The following is a 22534-nucleotide window of genomic DNA, read 5'->3' as shown; positions in this document are numbered from 1 at the left end:
ACCTGGTGTTGTAAGACTTCTTACTATAGAACCGTACAGCACAGAACAGGCCCTTCGGCCCTCGATGTTGTGCCGAGCATTGTCCGAAACCAAGATCAAGCTATCCCACTCCCTGTCATTCTGGTGTGCTCCATGCGCCTATCCAATAACCGCTTGAAAGTTCCTAAAGTGTCCGACTCCACTATCACAGCAGGCAGTCCATTCCACACCCTAACCACTCTCTGAGTAAAGAACCTACCTCGGACATCCCTCCTATATCTCCCACCCTGAATCTTATAGTTATGCCCCCTTGTAACAGTTACATCCACCCGAGGAAATAGTCTCTGAACGTCCACTCTATCTATCCCCCTCATTATCTTATAAACCTCTATTAAGTCGCCTCTCATCCTCCTCCGCTCCAAAGAGAAAAGCCCTAGCTCCCTTAACCTTTCCTCATAAGACCTATCCTGCAAACCAGGCAGCATCTTGGTAAATCTCCTTTGCACCCTTTCCAATGCTTCCACATCCTTCCTATGATGAGGTGACCAGAACTGCACACAATACTCCAAATGTGGTCTCACCAGGGTCATGTATAGTTGCAGCATAACCCTGCGGCTCTTAAACTCAAGCCCCCTGTTAATAAACGCTAACATACTATAAGCCTTCTTCACGGCTCTATCCACTTGAGTGGCAACCTTCAGAGATCTGTGGACATGAACCCCAAGATCTCTCTGTTCCTCCACATTCCTCAGAACCCCGCCGTTGACCCTGTAATCCGCATTCAAATTTTTTCTACCAAAATGAATCACCTCGCACTTATCAGGGTTAAACTCCATCTGCCATTTTGCGGCCCAGCTCTGCATCCTATCAATGTCTCTTTGCAGCCTACAACAGCCCTCCATGTCATCCACTACTCCACCAATCTTGGTGTCATCAGCAAATTTACTGACCCACCCGTCAGCCCCCTCCTCCAAGTCATTGATAAAAATCACAAATAGCAGAGGACCCAGCACTGATCCCTGTGGTACACCGCTGGTAACTGGTCTCCAGTCTGAAAATGTTCCATCCACCACCACCCTCTGTCTTCTATGTGATAGCCAGTTACTTATCCAATTGGCCAAATTTCCCTCTATCCCACACCTTACTTTCTTCATGAGCCGACCATGGGGAACCTTATCAAACGCCTTACTAAAATCCATGTATACGACATCAACTGCTCTACCTTCATCTACACACTTAGTTACCTCCTCAAAGAATTCAATCAAATTTGTGAGGCAAGACCTACCCTTCACAAATCCGTGTTGACTATCCCGTATTAAGCTGCATCTTTCCAAATGGTCATAAATCCTATCCTTCAGGACCTTTTCCATTACCTTCCCGACCACCAAAGTAAGACTAACTGGCCTATAATTACCAGGGTCATTCCTATTCCTTTTCTTGAACAGAGGAACAACATTCACCACTCTCCAGTCCTCTGGCACTATCCCCGTGGACAGCGAGGACCCAAAGATCAAAGCCAAAGGCTCTGCAATCTCATCCCTTGCCTCCCAAAGAATCCTTGGATATATCCCACCTGGCCCAGGGGGCTTGTCGACCCTCAGGTTTTTCAAAATTGCTAATACATCCTTCCTCAGAACATCTACCTCCTCCAGCCTATCCGCCTGAATCACACTCTCATCCTCAAAAACATGGCCCCTCTCCTTTGTGAACACTGAAGAAAAGTATTCATTCAACCCCTCTCCTATTTCTTCTGACTCCATGCACAAGTTCCCACTACTGTCCTTGACCGGCCCTACCCTCACCCTGGTCATTCTTTTATTTCTCACATAAGAGTAAAAAGCCTTGGGGTTTTCCTTGATCCGACCCGCCAAGGACTTCTCATGCCCCCTCCTAGCTCTCCTAAGCCCTTTTTTCAGCTTAGTCCTTGCTACCTTGTAACCCTCAAGCGACCCTACTGAACCTTGTTTTCTCATCCTTACATACTCTTCCTTTTTCCTCTTGACAAGACATTCAACCTCGTTTGTGAACCATGGTTCCCTCACACGGCCATTTCCTCCCTGCCTGACAGGGACATGCCTATCAAGGACATGCAGTATTTGTTCCTTAAACAAGCTCCACTTTTCATTTGTGCCTTTCCCTGACAGTTTCTGTTCCCATCTTATGCTCCCTAATTCTTGCCTAATCGCATCATAATTACCCCTCCCCCAATTATAAACCTTGCCCTGCCGTATGGCCCTATCCCTCTCCATTGCAATAGTGAAAGACACCGAATTGTGGTCACTATCTCCAAAGTGCTCTCCCACAAACAAATCTAACACTAGGCCCGGTTCATTACCCAGTACCAAATCCAATGTGGCCCCCCCTCTTGTCGGCCTATCCACATATTGTGTCAGGAAACCCTCCTGTACACTCTACAAAAACTGCCCCATCCGAACTGTTCGACCTATAGAGGTCCCAATCAATATTTGGAAAGTTAAAGTCACCATGACAACCACCCAGAGACCTCCACACCTATCCATAATCTGTTTTGCAATTTCTTGCTCCATACCTCTATTACTATTTGGGGGCCGATAGAAAACTCCTAACAATGTGACTGCTCCTCTCTTATTTCTAACTTCGGCCCATATTACCTCAGTAGCCAGATCCCCTTCAAACTGCCTTTCTGCAGCCAATAAACTATCCTTGATTAACAATGCTACTCCTCCACCTCTTTTACCACCTTCCCTACTCTTACTGAAACATCTATACCCCTGAACTTCCAACAACCATTCCTGTCCCTGTTCTAACCATGTCTCCGTAATGGCCACAACATCGTAGTCCCAAATACCAATCCACGCTCCAAGTTCACCTACCTTATTCCGGATGCTCCTTGCATTGAAGTAGACACACTTCAACCCACCTTTCTGTCTGCCAATACACTCCTGCGACCTTGATACCCTCCTTAGTACCTCACTACTCTCAACACTGGCTTCTGAACTACAGCTCATTTTCCCAGCCCCCTGACAAATTAGTTTAAACCCCCCCCCCCGAAGAGCTGTAGCAAATTTCCCTCCCAGGATATTGGTGCCCCTCTGATTCAGGTGCAAACCATCCTGTCTGCACAGGTCCCACCTTCCCCAGAATGTGCTCCAATTATCCACGTACCTGAAACCCTCCCTCCTACACCATCCCTGCAGCCACGTGTTTATCTGCCCTCTCTCCCTGTTCCTCACCTCACTAGCATGTGGCACCGGCAACATACCAGAGATGTCAACATGGTTGTCCTGGCTCTCAGCTTCCACCCTAGCTCCCTAAATTGCTGTTTTAAATCCCCGTCCCTTCTCTTACCTATGTCATTGGTACCGATGTGTACCACGACTTGTGACTGCTCCCCCTCTCCTTTCAGGATTCTGAAAACACGGTCCGAGATGTCACGGACCCTGGCACCCGGGAGGCAACATACCATCCGTGAGTCTCTTTTGCTGCCACAGAATCGTCTATCTGTCCCTCTAACTATCGAGTTCCCAATAACAATTGCTCTCCCTCCTTCCCTTCTGAGCCACAGGGACGGACTCAGTGCTGGAGATCCGTTCACCGTGGCTTACCCCTGGTAGGTCGTCCCCTCAACAGAATCCAAAACGGTATACTTGTTACTGAGAGGAACAACCACAGAGAATCCCTGCACTGACTGCTTCCTCCCAGCCCCTCTCACCGTCACCCATCTAGCTTGATTCTTCAGAGTAACTACATCCCTGAAGCTACTATCTATGACCACCTCTGCCTCCCGAATGATCCAAAGTTCATCCAGCTCCAGCTCCAGTTCCCTAACGCGGTTTCTGAGGAGCTGGAGATGGGTGCACTTCTCACAGGTCAAATCAGCAGGGACACTGATGGCGTCCCTCACCTCAAACATTCTGCAGGAGGAACATTGCACTGCCTTCCCTGCCATCCCCTCTAGATTAAAAAAAGAAAAAGAAAGAAAGAGCTTACCTGTTATTCACTCTACCCCTTAGGTTAAAGGAGGTGGAAGGGTGGGGGACACTACAAGTGTAGTGCCTAGGGTTTAGAAACTGCCCAACTTAAATACAGGTTAAAATAAAACAGTTAACGAGCAACCACTACGCCCCACACGAGAACAGCAATCAGGTGTTATGGGCCTGCGCAAACAATTTAAATCTTTACTACTTACCCAGCAGTCACTCTGTCCACACTCCGACCGGATTCAGTGGGAAACTCCCAACAGTAAGTTTTTTAAAAATTTACTACCCTTCTCAGCAAGCACTCACTCAGCAAACACTGCACCCTGCACGATAACACCTCAGGGAAAGTAAAAACTACTTACCAGTCAATCAATTACCTGCAGGCTGTGACATCATGGTTCAACTTCTTTCTACTTCTACCTGCCCTCGAGTCTCCCTCTTGATCTTTACTCGGCTGAGATCCTTACAGTGATTGTCTTTTTTTTTGGTTAGAGGAGGAGGTATGGAGGGAAACACTGAAGAAGTGTTTGGGGTTTAAATGTCACTTGATAACAGCTCCTCCACAAATCACCTTCAAGATACGGTGACCGCAATGCACTGATGTAAATCTTCCCCGGAGCAGCCAATCAGCAGCTCCGCTCTACTGCCCTCTGCTGGATGCTTGCCTTCACTTGAACACCTAGGGTGTCTTGCTCAGGTACACTTTCTGGATGCAGTGACAGCAATGCACTGATGCAAATTTTCCCCAGAACAACATATCAGCAGCTCCGCTCTACTGCCCTCTGCTGGATGCTTGCCTTCACTTGAACACCTGGGGTGTCTTGCTCAGGTACACTTTCTGGATGCAGTGACCACAATGCACTGAAGCTAATTTTCCCCACAACAGCCAATCAGCACCTCTGCTCTACTGCCCTCTGCTCTACTGCATCCCAATCCTTCAACTTTGAGCGGGGGGCCCGATAGCGAGGTTTGCTGGCTGCACCCCCCCTCCCGCAACATAATTCAGCCCACCCCATCCCCTGGGGCTTTCTGGGTCTGCCCCCCCCCTTCCCCCCCTCCCCCAGTACAGGGGTGACCCTCCCCCCCCCCCCGCCACCTCCACCCCTTGACCTGAGACTCACTAATTAAAGAGGCCCCCCAGAGACACTCTAATTAAAAAGAAATCCCCCCCCCCCAGAGACCCCTGAATTAAAGAGACCTTCACCAGAGCCCCACCCCCCACCCCACCCCAGAAGAGAGACCCCTGTCTAGAAGCTAGAGAGCAATCCAGACAGAGGCAGTGAAAATAAATTCTGCTTTAAAACGCACTTGTGCAATAGACTTGCTGGCTCAGACAGAGGAAGCAGCACCTGTTAATTCTTGGAAAGAGAAAGCCATAGATTTATCATAGAATTTACAGTGCAGAAGGAGGCCATTTGGCCCATCGAGTCTGCACCGGCTCTTGGAAAGAGCACCCTATCCAAGGTCAACACCCCCACCCTATCCCCATAACCCAGTAACCCCACCCAACACTAAGGGCAATTTTGGACACAAAGGGCAATTTATCATGGCCAATCCACCTAACCTGCACATCTTTGGACTGTGGGAGGAAACCGGAGCACCCGGAGGAAACCCACGCACACACGGGGAGGATGTGCAGACTCCGCACAGACAGTGACCCAAGCTGGAATCGAACCAGGGACCCTGGAGCTGTGAAGCAATTGTGCTATCAACAATGCTACCGTGCTGCCCTTAGCCAGTCAGTTGTGTTTCAACTCCCTCAAATCTTTGATCCGCAAGCCTTTCATTCATTTCTCTTTGATATTGATTTTATTAGGTTATGATTGACAGCTTCTCACACCCAGCTGTCTGCATTGGTCCATTCATCTCCCTTCATGCTTGTGTGGCTTTGAAGTAGTCAACTGTGAAACTAACAGAAAGTACTTGTATCTCTTGATGTTGTCCAGGAGCTGTCAATCAAAGCTTGATGTTTCTAAACATTGTGGGGGACCAGAGCATTCTGCCCGACACTGTATTGGCTCCTGTGGAATCCACCATTTGTCTGAATGTCACCATGTGATGCTGAGCCCCATATTCTAAGCACTCAACAGGATAAAGACTTTCCCTGAATGTCCTGAGTAATAATGGTCTCTGGTTTAGGACTCCCTCAAAAGTAGAAACTGCCTCTGTACTCTTATCAAACCATTTTAGAATTTTAAAGACCTCTATCAGGCCACTCCTCAGTCTTCTCTGTTCCAGAGAAAATTTCCCCAGCCCTATACAATCTTTTCTGATAATTATAACCATCAGTTCTTTGCAAATCCTTTCTGTACCTCCTCCAGTGCTTCTCGATCCAATTCGTAATATGTGTTCAATGTGTCATCTACTCAAGGGTAACATCTCTTCTTTGTCCATATAAGTTCAATGGATGGCAAAGAACGACTTGAAATTGCTAGGAGGCCTTTAAATGTTTTGCATACTTAGGGGACGATCTAACGGAAAAGTTTCTAAATGTCACTTGTGGCAGGTTTTACTGGGAATTTCCCGTCGGTTCTGCCAGCAAGTTCCCTACCGTGATCTAATGACACTTAGTCACTCTTGGGCCCTGGAAGTTTCTCACTGGTTTAGCCCACACATTGAATTATTTTCATCACTGGGGAGTTGAACTCGCTGGCCAGATCGGCTCCTCAGAGATTGGGCGGCCATTTTGAAAGGTTGTCTCAATCTCTAATTGAGCTTACAGGTCCTCCACATCCCCACCCATGGGTAATGTCACTCCTCACACATATGGGTATTACCGCACACACCCCCACCCCAACTGATGACAACTCGCTATGGGCTCATTGAGGGTCCCCCTTTTCAGGCCTTCTGACGACCCCACTTTCGGGCCCCCCGATTCCTGGATCCCTAACCTTCACCACTCCAACTTTCCAGAGGCCCCTTCATACCCTTCCTGCACTCCCTCGCCCTTCATACCCCCATCCCAACATTTACCAGCAACACTGCACTCCCGTCCAGGAGCGACGTGGTTGGTAGATCACGATCTGAGACCAATTTGTGTGGACCATCTCACACCAGCACTATTTGTAACTCTGTTTCAGACACAGACATCGACACTGACAATGCTGGACCTTCTGAACATGGCCAAGGACATAGCTTGTGGCTGCAAATATCTGGAAGATAATCATTTCATTCATAGGTTAGTCATGAATTTCAGCGAAGAGAACTTTATTTTAGATAGAAGAAGACGGATACATGAAATGCTGTTTTAAGTAATTACACCCATTGGGCGGGATTCTCCAGTCTCATCCATGCGAGACCCGTTGTGAGCGAGAATGGAAATTTTGGTGTTCCAGCCAAAAGTCCACTCACTCTCGTCGGCTCCGGAAAATCTTACCCATGAGCGACGGTGGAAGATTTTGGTCATTATATGTACTGTAGCAGGGCCAATAATTGTACTGCAGCTAAACACGCTGTTATTATTAATCAATATATGACATAATAATCACTTATTGTCACAAGTAGGCTTCAATGATGTTACTGTGAAAAGCCCCTAGTCACCACATTCCGGCGCCTGTTCTGGGAATTGAACCCGCGCTGCTGGCATTGTTCTGCATTACAAGTCAGCTATTTAGCCCAGTGTGCTAAACCAGCACCTGACATATTGGCGGCAGCATTATTTAATCTTGTTTCTCGGTTTCTTCTTCTCAGGGACATTGCAGCAAGAAATTGTTTACTGGCCTGCAGCGGACCCAAACGAATAGCCAAAATTGGAGACTTTGGGATGGCACGAGATATTTATAGGTACGTCAGAAATCCTTGTGGTAGAGCTGAGCTGCCGCTATCCAAATGAACACCAGACCAGTTCAAATATGCTTTGATGTCACAGTGTGGTGATTGCCGTCCCATTGTTGGGCACCAGCTCATTGTGCCATTTGCCTTTGAGTGAACACAGCCAATAAGCAAAGCTTCACATGGATTGTGGCATCCATGTCAACCATGGACATAATTGATCACACCATCTCCTCCAACACCTCTCCTATGGCCTCTCGTCCTGATCCCACCTACTACTGGAGCCTCCCAGGGATCTACCCTAACCCCCATCTATTCCTCATCGATGAGCTGCACCTCAGTGACGTCACCAAGTGACAGCCATAGCAGCTTGCAGGTGGGTTGAAAGGTGACATTGGGCTTCAGTCCCTCAGTGGGTGGATGTCTCGCCCTTGAGAGTTGCCAGCCAATCTGATTGGTCAACAGCACCGGATTTCAGTAGTGGGCATTGCCAGGACAGAATGCAAACCCAGGAAGAAGAGAAGATGGATACTGAAGCCAGGTAAATTGGGCCTTTTTGGGCAGGGAGGCATTAGACAGCCTAGGGAGTAGTGCAAGGGGATGGGGGGAGGGGAGGAGTAGGGGGAATGGCTTTGGAGGCCAGGTGGGAGGGACCAAGGGGTGTAGTAACCATTGTGGTGCCCCAATTCAGAGAGAGCACCCCCAAAGGACCCACCCCCAACCTTCCCAAATCTTAAACACTTAAGTATTTTAAAAATGACCTACCCATTCCCACCCCCCTGCCCATGTCAACCACATTACGCTGTGGGCAGCATATCATCTAGCTCAAGTGCCCCTTTTATAAGGGTCACGAAGAGTGCAACACGAGTTCAAGAGTAAAACAAAATGTAACTTTATTTGTACTAATGTTTATATAACAGCAGTAGTTCGCTACTGGTCTTCTCTCTATTCGGTACACTACTGGCTGGCTCTAATTATACAACAGAAAAGGTTAACGATTGCGCTGCGCCCTTATTGGAGGACCTTATACTCCCCAAGATCCATGGGCTGACCAATTGCCTCTACCCAATAGGATCTGTGCAGCTTACAACAGACCCACAGTTACTTATTTCCAAACGGCGGGTGGGTTGCCGATTTCAGCATCCTCCCACCTACCTTGTTATGGAGGACAGCTCTGGGGTGGAAGGGAGGTGGTGGTCTTGGCAACCCTTGTATTTTACATGACCCCCCCCCCCCCCGCTGGAAACATGCCCAGTGGGAGACCATAAAAGCCAGCGCTGTTTAAATGCAAGTTTGTGTTTCCTCAATGAGGTTATCTTCAAAAGCTCAGCTGACTTCCTAGATGTAGTTCTTATTGCCTGAACCTAATTCTGATGTTTCTGTATCCAGGGCAAGCTACTACAGGAAAGGTGGGCGCGCCATGCTTCCAGTCAAATGGATGCCTCCAGAAGCATTCCTTGAAGGAATTTTCACATCCAAGACAGACACATGGTAATATGGGAAAGCATTGTCACACAGCAGGCTCCCGGTAGATTGCGCCTTCAATGTCGGCATCTGAGTCCGCACCTGCAGACCTAGTACATGACCTCTCCCTCGGCAATCTGTCATCCTTCAAGTGGTGCAAGCCATCTTCAAGTGAGGTCAGAGATGCTCAAGATCCTGACCCAACGAAGCAGGCCTGCAGCACGGGTAGTAATGCCTGCCTCTCTCATTATAATGAGTTGTCAGTGACAATTTAACGTCTGTTATCACGTCAGCAAATATGTGTCCTGCGCTTCCTACCTCATGAGAATCGCTTTTGGGCATGATTCAATTTCTAAGCCATTCTACTGGGACAGTGTTAGGAGAATAAGGCTGACATCTAGTCATGAGACAAGTATAACAATTTACACTTACTCAGCACCTTTAACCTCTTGAAGTACCTCTTCCAAGGTACTTAACTGAGGAGAATATTTGTCCATGAAAGCCCAAAAATGTGGAGGGTAGGTGGATTGGCCATGCAAAATTTCCTCGTTGTGTCCAAAGGTTAGATGGGGTTATGGAGTTATGGGGGAGTGAGCCTAGGTTGAGTGCTCTTTCAGAGGATCGGTGCAGACTCAGTGGGCCAAATGGCCTTCTTCTGCGCTGTAGGGATTCTATGGTTCTAAATCAGCATTAGGGCTGGTGATTGAAAGCAATATCTAAAAGTTTTGTTTGATGGAGGCTTCTGAGAGAGGAGAGAGACAGAGCAAGACATTTGAGGTGAAAATGGGTGAGCTGCCTTCTTGAACCGCTGCAGTCCATCTGGTGTAGGTACACCCGCAGTGCTGTTAGGGAGGGAGTTTGTCACTAAACAAAGAATCTTTTGTCCTTAACTTTTGGAATAATCTTGGAACGATGGGAGAATTTAGATTAAGTGAGGGAGCTGTGATGTTACTTTTGACGATGAAGCCACATATTACAGTGCACAACAAGCTGAATCTAGCTATATTGGCCATTATTAACGTCCAAATCACCTTAGCTGGAAATCTAAGCAAATGGATACATAGAAATCTTTTTCCATTAAATGGAGAATCTAGCCCACTGGGGTCAGTCAGAGTGCAATTGCAACTGCCTGTCAATTTCAAAGTCGAGGTCAGCGACTGGGGTATCTCTAGCTTAGGAATAGCCAAGTTAGTTATTGGCAAATGACTGCAGAATCTTGCCAAGCAACACATGGAATTCCATGGTCACCAATGCCTTCTTAGGGCCCAGTAGCTGAAGAGAGAGGGAGAATTGTGTGCTATGTATGGTCCAACCTGAAGTCCTGTGACTTAAGAATACAAGTATGGGATCATTGGCAATAGGATACAGTTAGGGACCGGGAACAAATTAGAGCATCAGAGGAATAGATAAGGGAACTTTTGGACAGGTGTGTTCAATTGGCCGGAGGACATTGGAATTTTCAGAAGTGTCTGGAAGGAAAGCTCGGAGTTAGGCTTTAGAGGACAGCATTCTTCCAGGCAGTAGTTGGTCTCAGAACTTTTTAAAGCTGTTACGGTATTGTTGGTATTAAAAGTAATTGGAAGTGGCTTTGTTTCATTTCCTATTTTCACGGGATATGGGCATCGCTGACAATGCCAACATTTGTTGCCCATCCCTATTGCCCTTAAGAAGGTGAGCCACCTTGAACTGCAGTCCATGTGGTGTAGGTACACCCACAGTGTTGTTAGGAAGGATGTTCCAGGATTTTGTCCCAGCGACAGTGAAGGAACAGCAATTTAGTTCCAAGTCAGGATTGTGGCTTGGAGAGGACTTGCAGGTGGTGGTGTTCCCATGGATTTGCTGCCCTTGTCCTTCTGGGTGGTGCAAGTCACAGATTTGAAAGGAGCTGTCGAAGGAGCATTTGTGAATTGCTGGGCTGCACTTTATAGTATGACTGTCACTATGCATCAGTGGTGGAGGGAGTGAATGTTTGAGATGGTGGATGGATTTCTTTACCTGGATGTTCCTGAATTTCTCGAGTGTTGTTGGAGCCGCATTCATCCAGGCAAGAGATCTTATTATCCACTCCTCTTATTATCCAGACTTTTGAGAATGTGTCAAAGGAGTGGCCATATTTGCAGTTGAGGAATGTATATGGAGCATGAGGTGTATGAACAAGATGGATATCACAGAATGGGAGGAAGGAAAGAATAGACAAGGATTTAAATAATTAAGGAAGAGAGTCACAGTGCAGAGGCGGAGGAGGTTTTGACTGAGGAATGTTTGGGACACTCGGGCCTGGAAGCAAGAATTCTGAAAGAGAAATACAAACATACAAAGGAAAAGGGCCACTTATTTTTCTAATCTCTCTCACAGAATTGAGATATCTTGTGCTTCTTGATATGTCCACGTCCCACCTCACCCAGAAACTAGATCATCTCCTGGGAGAGGAGCCAGAAAAAGAACCCAGGCCAATTAAGTAGGAATGGGGGCAGGGGAGGGGAATTGGATTGCAGTATGGGGAGGGCAGAGTTGGTGCTAAATGGGGACAAAATCCAGTAAATTCCTATTCAAAGCACCCACACCCTCCCACACCTTTTGGGTGGAGTTCCATTGACTTCGGCAGGATTGGAAAACCCGACCAGCGGGAGGGGCTGTAAAATTCCGCGCTTGGTAATTGAAACTTATCGAAGAGACCACTATAGCACTGATTAACATTACCAGGTACCTAGGGCGATACGGTGGTGCAGTTGTTAGCACTGCTGCCTCATGGCGCCGAGGACCCAGGTTCGATCCCGGCTCCGGGTCACTGTCCGTGTGGACTTTGCACATTCTCCCCGTGTATGCGTGGGTCTCACCCCCACAACCCAAAGATGTACAGGGTAAGTGGATTGGCCAAGCTAAATTGCCCCTTAATTGGAAAAAAGAATTGGGGTCTCTAAATTTATTTAAAAAACATTACCAGGTACCTTCCTCTTGTATGAGATGATCTCCAACTTAGCCAGAATAGGTCAACCTCTTACTTGAAGAAAAAAAGGTGGGAGAGAGTGAGGTGCTTAAGGAAAGTATTGGGGAATTAAGGAACAAAGTAAGACAGGAGCAGGTAATGATTACCTCGTTGCGCAAGGTTATGCTGAGTTGTGAGTGATAATAAGATAGATTCAGGGAAAACATTGCTTGAAAACTCTGGCTCTCAGGTCTCTGCTGTCAATTGCACATATTCCCAGTTAAAGCATCTGATGATTAATGCTGTTGATGGGCTGCACTGAAAGGACTTTTTTTTAACATAGTGGAAAGTAATAAATTATTGAATGTTTTTGTTAAAGTTTTTTTTTACTCATTCCATTGTCTCAATCGGGTTCATTAGTTCTATAAAGTGTATCGTGGGTCAATAGGCACATAAGTGCCATAATTTGGCATAGGGACATGAGAGGTCATGGGGATAGGTGGGGGCATAGTTTGGCATAAGGGTCATGAGGGACCTGTGGGTGGGTGGAGGGCCATAGTTTGATATAGGGACCATGGGAGTCGGGTGGGGTGCATAGCCTGGAACAGGGGTCATGAGGTGGCGTGGATGAGGCATGGGAAATGTGTTGGGAGGGTGAGGGATGTGAGGGGTAATGGCTGGAGGATCATCCTGTTTTTATTTTAAGTGGGTCAAAGTGTCACAGCACCGAGGTTGGCTTTTAATCAGCCCGGCTCTACACCCAGCACACCCTGTGGGCTGCTCCTGAACTAAACTCTGGGTCAGTTGGCCTGACTGCAGCCCATGTCCAGCCCCCAGTCTCTGAAATCCCCATCATCCCGCCCTCACCACCACCCCCTTAGCAATGAGGATCCTGCCTTTATGGGCGCTTTCTCCTGAGGCGGGTTGGCAGAGCCGGGAATTTTCCCACATTGGTGACAAAATTCCAGCCCCTCATGTGTCGTTTGTATTCACTGTTTCTGAAGTGCTTTTGGATGTCCTGAGGGCATGTGAAGGGCTCGATCAATCCAAGTTCCTTCCTTCTTTTAAATGTTACTGTAGGTCATTTGGCATGTTGCTGTGGGAAATTCTGTCGCTCGGATACATGCCATATCCCTGCAAGAGCAATCAGGAAGTCTTGGAGTTCGTAACAAGCGGTGGAAGAATGGACCCACCCAAGAACTGCCCAGGGCCTGTGTAAGTATTTCCAAGAGAAAGATAGAGATGTCAAGCTAGGATGAATTCAAACAATTGGATAAAGCAAAACTGGAAAACGCACAATTAATAACATCACTAAATCCAGGATCAGTAAGACCATTAAATATAACATCAAAAATACCGAGCAATTTTGGGCAGCATGATGGCGCAGTAGTTAGCACTGCTGCCTCACGGCACCAAGGTCCCAGGTTTGATCCCGGCTCTGGGTCACTATCCGTGTGGAGTTTACACATTCTCCCCGTGTTTGGGTGGGTTTCGTCCCCACAACCCAAAGATGTGCAGGGTGGGTGGATTGGCCACACTAAATTGCCCCTTAATTGGAAAAAATTAATTGGGTACTCAAAATTTATTTTTTAAAAATACTGAGCCATTCTGATTAGTGATTTTGCTAAATAAGGATTAATACCGCTGTTAAATACAGGATCAATAATGCTGTTAAATACAGGATCAATAACTCTGTTAAATACAGTATAATTAATGTTGCTCAATACAGGCTCAGTGATATTGCTGTATACAGGGCCAATAACAGTGGCGATCTCCCCTGTGTTCTGGTGAATATTTATCACCCAACTAACATCACAAAGACAAATTATCAGGTCATTGTCTTGTCATTGTTTGTGGGACCTGGTTTTGAACAATTTGGCCATTGTGTTTCCTACTTTACAACAATAACTATATTTAAGAAGTCCTTTTTTAGCGGTTTTATTTCTTATTTAGCAAAATCACTAATCAGAATCGATCAGTATTTTTGATGTTATATTTAATGGTCTTTAGTGATGCTATTGATTGTGCGTTTGTCTAGAGGTTGTGAAAGGTGCTACATAGGCAGCATGGTGGCACAGTGGTTAGCACTGCTGCCTCACAGCGCCGAGGACTTGGGTTCAATCCTGGCCCTGGGTCACAGTCCGTGTCCCCCACAACCCCAATTTTTAAAAAATGTTATTAAAATTTAGAGTACCCAATTCATTTTCTCTAATTAAGGGGCAATTTAGCGTGGCCAATCCACCTACCCTGCACATCTTTGGGTTGTGGGGGCGAAACCCACGCAAGCACGGGGAGAATGTGCAAACTCCACACGGACAGTGACCCAGAGCCGGGATCGAATTAGCAGTGGTAATCACTGCGCCACCGTGCTGCCCTCCCCACAACCCAAAAATGCGCAGGGTAGGTGGATTGGCCATGCTAAATTGCCCCTTAGTTAGAGAAAAAAAAGAATTGGGTACTCTAAATTTATTTTTAAAGGGTGACAGATGGTACATACCAATACTTCCTTTCACAAACCTTTTGTTCAAATGATGGTAGATGGGCGTTGGATTAATTTATCCGATTCTGTTTCTTTAGATATCGGATTATGACCCAGTGCTGGCAGCACCAACCTGAACACCGGCCAGATTTCTCCACCATATTGGAAAGAATTAACTACTGTACACAGGTATGGAGCTTTACATGTACTCATTGGAAACAGGAGGGCTAAAACCGCTGAGTTCAGCACAGGCGGAATCAAATCCGCATTCAGTTTTACACCCCACTTGATTTTCCTTCTCTGTAAAGTAGAGGGCTGTCCCTCCCAAGCTAGTCTCTGTGAAAAAAAGCTAGTCTCTATGGCTATCAAAGGATGTTAGGGACCAGGCAGGTGGTGACGGTTGAACATGTTTGAGTGTGCTCTCCTCGTAGAAATGAACTGAATTCAAGGAATATAACTGCAGACTCTCATCCTGTGACTGGCCGGAGAAGGGAAAATATGTACATTTTTGGGAGGCAACTAAGGAACCGTTGACTCGAGGAGAAAATAAAGCCCAGAAGTTTCAAAGAGCAACAAGGCCCTAGCCCAAAATGTCAGGGTCTTTTCCTGGGGAAGGGGCTTGTCAGCCACCCTTAGATTGCCTCAAGTGACCGGCCGCCTGTCAGCATTGGCCCTGATGTCTTAATGATGATGGTCTTGAATGTCAGTTAATATGCAGTGAGGTTTTGTGTCATCTGTAGATCAGGAGGACAGAAGAAGGGTTTTGGATAGAAGCCAGATTGAAAGGTTTTGGGGTCCTGGACACTCCAAAGCAGCAGGAGAGCAGGAATAGATGAGATAGCGCATGAGGAGAAAAACAATGGCACTGACTTGGCCCGTAGATTACAAAGTGGGCCATTGGACATCACTCGAGAGTTATTACTAGTGTTGACTCCAAGGCGGCCTTCAGGACCCGCGACAACGCAGAATCGCCGAGCAGAAACTTAAAGCCAAGTTCCGCACACATGAGTGCGGCCTCAACCGGGACCTGGGATTCATGTCGCATTACATGCATCCCCCACCATCTGGCCTGCGAAATCCTACCAACTGTCCTGGCTTGGTACAATTCACACCTCTTTAACCTGGGGTTACCCCATCTCTGGATCTGTAAAGATTTAATCACCTGCTAATGCTCGCATTCCTAGCATTGTTTGGCATCTTTGAATCTGTCTATATATATGTTTCTGGAACATACCTCTTCATTCACCTGAGGAAGGAGCAGCGCTCCGAAAGCTAGTGACATCGAAACAAACCTGTTGGACTTTAACCTGGTGTTGTAAGACTTCGTACTGTGCTCACCCCAGTCCAACGCCGGCATTTCCACATCATAGTGTAGACTGTTATTGGTGTCAGGCCTATCAACATCCATTTATTGTGTTGGAACAGATATGGCGACACTGACTATCAATGTGTGATATTGGAGTCCTGCACCTGACAATGACAGTCACTACATTAACCCTATGATCCATAAAGATTGTTTGGAAAATATGGTTCTGGTGGAACCTATTTCTGGCATTGTGAGACTTGTACCCCAACAACCATCATGCAACAACAATAGCTTATCTAAAGGAGGAAAACGGCCAAAGATGCAAGACAGGAGTGTAATCAGTCAAAATGGACGCTGAGGTGAAGAAGGACAGGTGACCAAAAGCTTGGTAAAGATGATAAAGTTTAAGGATGGTAAATTAAAGAGGAGAAAGGATTAGAGAGTTCGAGAGACATAGACCAGAAATTCCAGGGCCAAGTCAGCTGAAGGCACGACTGCCAGTGGTGGACTGAAGGAAATGGACGACACGACAGTTAGGTGAATGCAGAAACATCAGAGGCTTGTAGACTGGAGGACGTTACAGATATAGGGAAAGGGGAGGTCATGGAGAAATTTGAACATGAGGATTAGAGTTTTAAAATGAAGACATATAGAGATCAGACAATGAAGTAAGCACGCACAGGAGTGATTGGAGATCAGAACTTGGTGTGCGTTAGCATACTTGAGCAGAGTTTTGGAAGTATTTACATTTATGGAGAGTGGATAAAAGAAAGACTTGCCTTCATATCATGCATTTATGACCCCGTGACATCATAACGCTTAGCAATACTTTTGATGTGCAGTCACTATTGCAATGCAGGAAACGTGTGTCCAATTTTCTCATAGCAAATTCCCAACAACAATGACTGATAATTTATTTGAAGCAACATGGGTTGAGGGATAAATATTGGGCAGGACACTAGTAAGAATGTTCCTACTTCTTTTTGAAACATTGTCAATGGGATCTTTAAAGTCCATCTGAGAGGACAGAAAGGACCTGAATTTAACATCTTGTCTGAAAGAGGGAAGATAAGAGGCTGAATGGAGAGCTTTAGAATGGTAAAAGCTGACAGAAGGGGAGGGGGAGAGACAGAAGTTCAAAACTGGAAATATGCATTGTGCGGGATTCTCCAGTCCCCCAGCCGCATATTTTTCGGTGGAGCGCCATTCGCTGGCGTTGTGATTCTCTACTCCCACTGCTAGCCAATGGGATTTTGCATTGAAGCCGCTCCACTCTTCCAGGAAACACATGGGTGGGGGTGGGCTGCCAGCGGGAAAAGGGAATCCCAAAAGCAGCAGAATTCCATCCATTATGTTCTAATGCCTTGGTTTTTTTTGCTTTCAGGATCCAGACATCGTCAACACTCTCCTTCCTGTTGAGTATGGACTCATGTCAGAGGATGAAGGAAATATGGTGATGCGCCCTGACAGCTCTAGCAACATGGCCCCTTTGAGGGTCAGCCCAAGTATTGCGCCTCAAGCTGCCATTCTGACAACATCTGAATCTTTGCATTCTGGATCGAAGCTTCAACATCCTCAGGAGCTACCGAAGATAGAGAGCTTTGGCGCCAAGGTAGAGAGCGGCCACCAAATGGCCTCAGTTGGCAGCCACTGGCTTTACCAAGATACCGGGGCCAATCACTACACTGACGCCAAATCTCAGCAAGGGCAAAGGCTGAAAAATCAGACCAAGACCTTATGGAATCCCACCTATGGCTCCTGGGTCTCTGAGAGCTACAACAGAGCTGCAACAGGGTCAGAGGTGGATGGGAAGCCCACGGGAACCCCTGAGCGGGAGGATTCAGGTTTAGATTGCAACAGCAGCTCCCCACCAAGTTCCCGGCAATCCCCTCCTCCGGGTAGTCTCTATCCAGCTCTGGAAACCGGAAAGCCAACACTGGTCAAAACGCAGAGCTTCCCTTGTGGAAACATAAATTATGCCTACGATGGCCTGGGCTACGATTCTGAGGGAACGCAGGTGTCATCGGATGCAAGTGATGAGGACGGTTCCAGGCAGAAGACGCTGCCTCTCAGCAAGGAAATGCACTCCCTTTGCAACCCAGAGAAGTTAACAAGAGACCGTGACTCGGGCCTGTCACTGTCTGAAGACCTCAGCATCACCCCTGTGTAAAAACTACCAACGATCTCTGCACGGCACATGTGTCATTGCATGAATTGGCTAAGTTCAGTTAGAATCTAAAATAAGAGACACATTTCCATTTGGCACATTATCTGGATTGTATTGTAACTTCTTCCTGGGTCAGTAAATCCTGCTGAGGCTCAAGCTAGGAGATAATCAACCTCATCAGGTTGAAAGACCATTAGACCCGGCACAGGATTCTTTCACGCCGTTCATTTTTCTTCGATACTATTGACTGATAAGGTTTGTGTGTAGGCCAGATGATCTGAGATATTTAACCTGGACTATGAAGCCAAGTCTTGCTGGCAGTTTGCACAGACTAACCTCCTGCAGTTAAACACTCGACCCACAGAGCAGGCAAGGACTATTGCCTGAACTCATTAACCCATTTTATGGGGGAAATCCAACTATCTGCAGATTGGGGTTACAGTTTATATTGAAAGTCCAACACTGGAACTGTTAAATATCTAGGCCAACTCATTTCTCAATTATTAGGACCAGTTTTAACGAATTGTCTGTGTGCAATCATTGTGAGGTGCTGCTTTGTCCCTGGTTATTACACTTAGATGTCCATTAGAGGATCATTGGTAGACTGACCATCATCTATTCTTGCAAATAAGAAAAGCACATTGGAAAAAAGCAGTTATTAACAGCGGGTTCATAACGACATGGAGCCAATATTTTGAGACAATCTAGTGGCAGGAAAGGAGAGTGCATTGTATTTTCACGAAAAGAAATGCTGCAACTTGATTTTCGTTGTGGTACTGACTAGTACCGCTGACTAGTCTTTGAAGAGGGTTCTGTTTCTCATTCAAAGGTGATGTGTCTTCCATGTCTTCCAATGAGAAATGGAGCCAGGGGAATTATTTGAACCATATGTAACTGAGCATTTGTTTGATTTTCTTATAGCACAGCTTGACCCAAGTCCCAGAACTTCCCCTCCCACCCTCACCCTCCACCTTCCCTTCACCCTCAAACTCCCACACTACCCCTGGTTACTGCCAAAGTTACAATGGCTGATAGCAAGAACCCCTAAAGACTACAATATTTTCCCTTGTTGCAAAATATTCTGCGTACATAGCAAACTAATTTCAGGTAGATCATTCTCACCCCCTTTCTCCCCTATCTAATTTGTTGAACATTATTGTATATTATTTATAAAACAAATGGGAAAACACAATCATTTATTTAATGCCTCATGATATTTATCACACTGATTATCACAGCAGTGGATCTTAAGAGTCTCCAGAGAAATCCTGGAGGTTTGGCGACTAGAATTCAACACCATGGCTCATGTTAACTTCTGTGCATCCATTTTGTATTTTTCTCTCCTAATATTTCTTTTAAGTCCAACACTGAGATGGGGGTGGGGCGCGGGTGCTGTTACTGCTGATGATGAATGAAGACATCTGCGTCGATCATACACCCTGAATGCCATTTGTGGAATCTTTTGAGCTGTACTGGGTAGTTAAAACACTGTATGAGATAATTTTAAGATGTTAATTAACATTGAGTTATAACTTTTAATAGTTGTTTTATTTCTGAAGGTTGGCACTAGTAAAATCGACTAAATGTTTAACACTAACTTAAAAATACTGATAAACCTAACTTGCCTCAACCTGCTGTTCATTAACAAAGGCCGCGATTAGTTCAATTACAACAACAACATTCTGCGGAACCAAAAGAGAAGATGCTGGAAAATCCGCAGGTCTGGCAGCATCTGTAGCGAGAGAAAAGAGCTAACGTTTCGAGTCCATATGACCCTTTGACAAAGCTAAAAGACAGAGAAAGTGGGAGATATTTATACTGAAGGGCGAGGGAATGAAAGATGAGTCATAGCCACAGAAACCATGGGAAAAGACGCTAATGGCCACAGAAACTGAGGGATAAGAGTGCTAATAGCCACAGAAACCAAGCGGAAAGAGTGCTAATGGCAGTCCCCAGAGAGAATAAAAGGTGTGAAAGGCCAAACAGCAGGGAAACTAACATCAGAGGGTGGACATGAGTGGGAGAGAGGAAAAATGAGAAAAAAGGAAGGAGTAAGCAAAGTTAAGGAAAAGGGTGATAATATGGGGGGATATATATCTAAAGAAAGACAAGGAAGAAATAAAAGGTAAAAGACAGTTAAAATGAAATGGAATGAAAACAAAGGGGTCAAGGTGGGGAAGAGCTAATCATCTGAAGTTGTTGAATTCGATGTGGAAACCGGGCCCTCCCCCCACATCTACATCTGTCACAGTTTACCCTCTGATTTAAATGTTGCTGCTGTTTGGCCTTTCACACCTGTTATTCTCTCTGGAGACTGCCCGAGGTAGGGTGTTCTTTCAGAGGGTCAGCACAGACTTGATGGGCCAAATGGCCTCCTGCACCGGAGCGATTCTACGCATTTGCAAAAGGTTTTTGTTTAGGGTTTTAGTATTTTCAGAAAACGAAATTGTGTAAATTTGTCAACAAGATCTCAATTTAATACAGCCTCTTCAATTCAGGAGAAGATAGACACGTGGAAATATCAGTTTTCAAGTTCCATCTTAATTCACAAACCATCCTGATTTGTAAATGTATCACTGTTCCTTCACCATCGCTAGTCCAAAATCCTGGAAGTCCCTAGGGAGCAGCGCTGTGGGAGTACCTCTAGCACCTGGACTGCATCCTTTGAATCGGATGGCTCACCACCACCACCTTCTCGAGGACAATTAGGGACGCACAATAAATGCCGTCCCTGCCAATGGTGTGCACATCGGCTGAGGACCTGACTCTTGCTAGGAAATGGGCAAATGTGAAACTCTGGGTTTAATTTGGCTGTGATGCCTATGTGGAGGAATAGCCAGCCACCACCCACTTCCTCAGCTCATTCAAGCTGGACAAAGCCAGAGAGGGTGAACAAGGTTCATGAAACCAGTTCAAGTGCAGGAGAGAATGATGAGGAAATATGAATGGCTTATGGGCTCAGGTAACATTCTTATTTGCAAATTCAATCCTGGTGGATCAGTGATCTCCTGCTCCTATGGTAGGTCTCCACGTTATCAGGCTTGCAATTTTCTATTGATGAGCGACATAGGTTCAAATGGAATTTGTTTCCCAGCAGTCTCATGTGAATGTAGAAGATCCTATAGCACCTTTTCAGTTCTCTCTGGTGTCCTGGCTAATATTTTTCTCTCCACTGACATCACCATGACTAATTCTCTTGTCATTATTATATTCCTGTTTGTGGGATCTTACTATGTAAAAATTTGCTGCCGCATTTCCTACACCACAAACTGACTACACTGCAGGAGTACTTAAGTGGCAATGACATGCTTTGGGATGTCCTGAGATCATGCAAGTCAGAACATAAATGCTTCCTTTTGGTGAAGAGTTCCATGACAACTCAAAATATCCTGCACTAACCAAAGAGGATGACATTCTGCTACATTGAGCTGATCTCCTCTTCAGTTGCTCACATGGCTGTTATGCATCAAAGCTCAAACTCCTCATCACATGGGGGATGAATGGCACTCTACTTGGCTCAATATAGGTGTCTAACGATTAAGTAGATACTGTTATGCACGACCACACCAGCTACGTCATGACGATTAAAGCAGGTGTGGTGCTAGTTATGAGCAAGTTCCTACAATCTACATGTTATGGCTCATTTTCCAAAATCTGCTCAGAGTTAACAATGCACTGAAAATATTTTCCAGCATTAATCCTGATGCCTGCCTTCTGAATTTAGAATTGTACCTATATCTGCTTCACTAATAAATGAGCTACTTACCACATGCCCGTGTATTGTGATCTGTATTGGAACTCATCATGTCACCTGCATAATTGGTCGGGGCTTGTCTGACTGACTTTGAGCAATAGGGAATTCAATGTGCTGTTTTGTAAGGAGTTTGCACACTCTCCCCATGTTTGCGTGGGTTTCGTCCCCACAACCCAAAGATGTGCAGGCTAGGTGGATTGGCCATATCTTTTTATTAAAACAGTAAAAAATATATACAAGGCCAAACAGTACAAACACTAATTTTGCGCTGGAGAAACAGGGTGCCCTCCCCTCAGCTACATTGCATCTTAATTGAAAAATAAATAATTGGGTATCTCAATTTATTTTAAAAAGTATTAGCAGAGTTATATCCCACCGTTCACCAAGTATTGCATTCTGAGCCTGCCCTGTTCCCTTTAAGTCTACAAGGACTTTATTACTGTCAATAAGTGCCTATTGGGGTCACTTAGAAGCAAATTCCTGTGAGGTGTATTTTAAGGTCACTTAAGAGGACAATTGCCTCTCTGTAGATTGGCAGTTATTGATAAATCCTTCACTCCTCCCCAGAAAGAGCAGGAAACGACCATTTCCTGAATTGTTTTGTCACTGGGTTAGCCCTTTAAGGTCTGGCCAATTGGCTGTGAAAAACGTGCAAGCATATTTTGTATATGGAGGGAAAGGGCCTAAGATATGGCAAAAGACAGTACCGAATACTTGGAGATAAGGCCC

The 22534-nt window shown here is 45.9% G+C and overlaps 1 protein-coding gene across 2 annotated transcripts in view; it reads left to right on the top strand.

Moving 5' to 3' along the window:
- Positions 1-21821, top strand: part of ltk (leukocyte receptor tyrosine kinase) — a 381725-nt gene extending 359904 nt beyond the window's left edge. For both annotated transcript variants that reach the window (XM_072486158.1, XM_072486157.1), the window contains 6 exons: positions 7019-7116; positions 7629-7721; positions 9099-9200; positions 13180-13314; positions 14677-14767; positions 17269-21821. In XM_072486158.1, the coding sequence (XP_072342259.1) occupies positions 7019-7116; positions 7629-7721; positions 9099-9200; positions 13180-13314; positions 14677-14767; positions 17269-18054 (1305 nt within the window). In that variant the 3' untranslated portion in view covers positions 18055-21821. The remainder of the gene's footprint in view (positions 1-7018; positions 7117-7628; positions 7722-9098; positions 9201-13179; positions 13315-14676; positions 14768-17268) is intronic.
- Positions 21822-22534: the final 713 nt, after the last annotated feature.

This window comes from Scyliorhinus torazame, chromosome 2 (assembly GCF_047496885.1).
Source record: "Scyliorhinus torazame isolate Kashiwa2021f chromosome 2, sScyTor2.1, whole genome shotgun sequence".
NCBI lineage: Eukaryota > Metazoa > Chordata > Chondrichthyes > Carcharhiniformes > Scyliorhinidae > Scyliorhinus > Scyliorhinus torazame.
The sequence above is the reverse complement of the archived record's forward strand: the minus strand, read 5'-3'. Positions and strand labels throughout refer to the sequence as shown.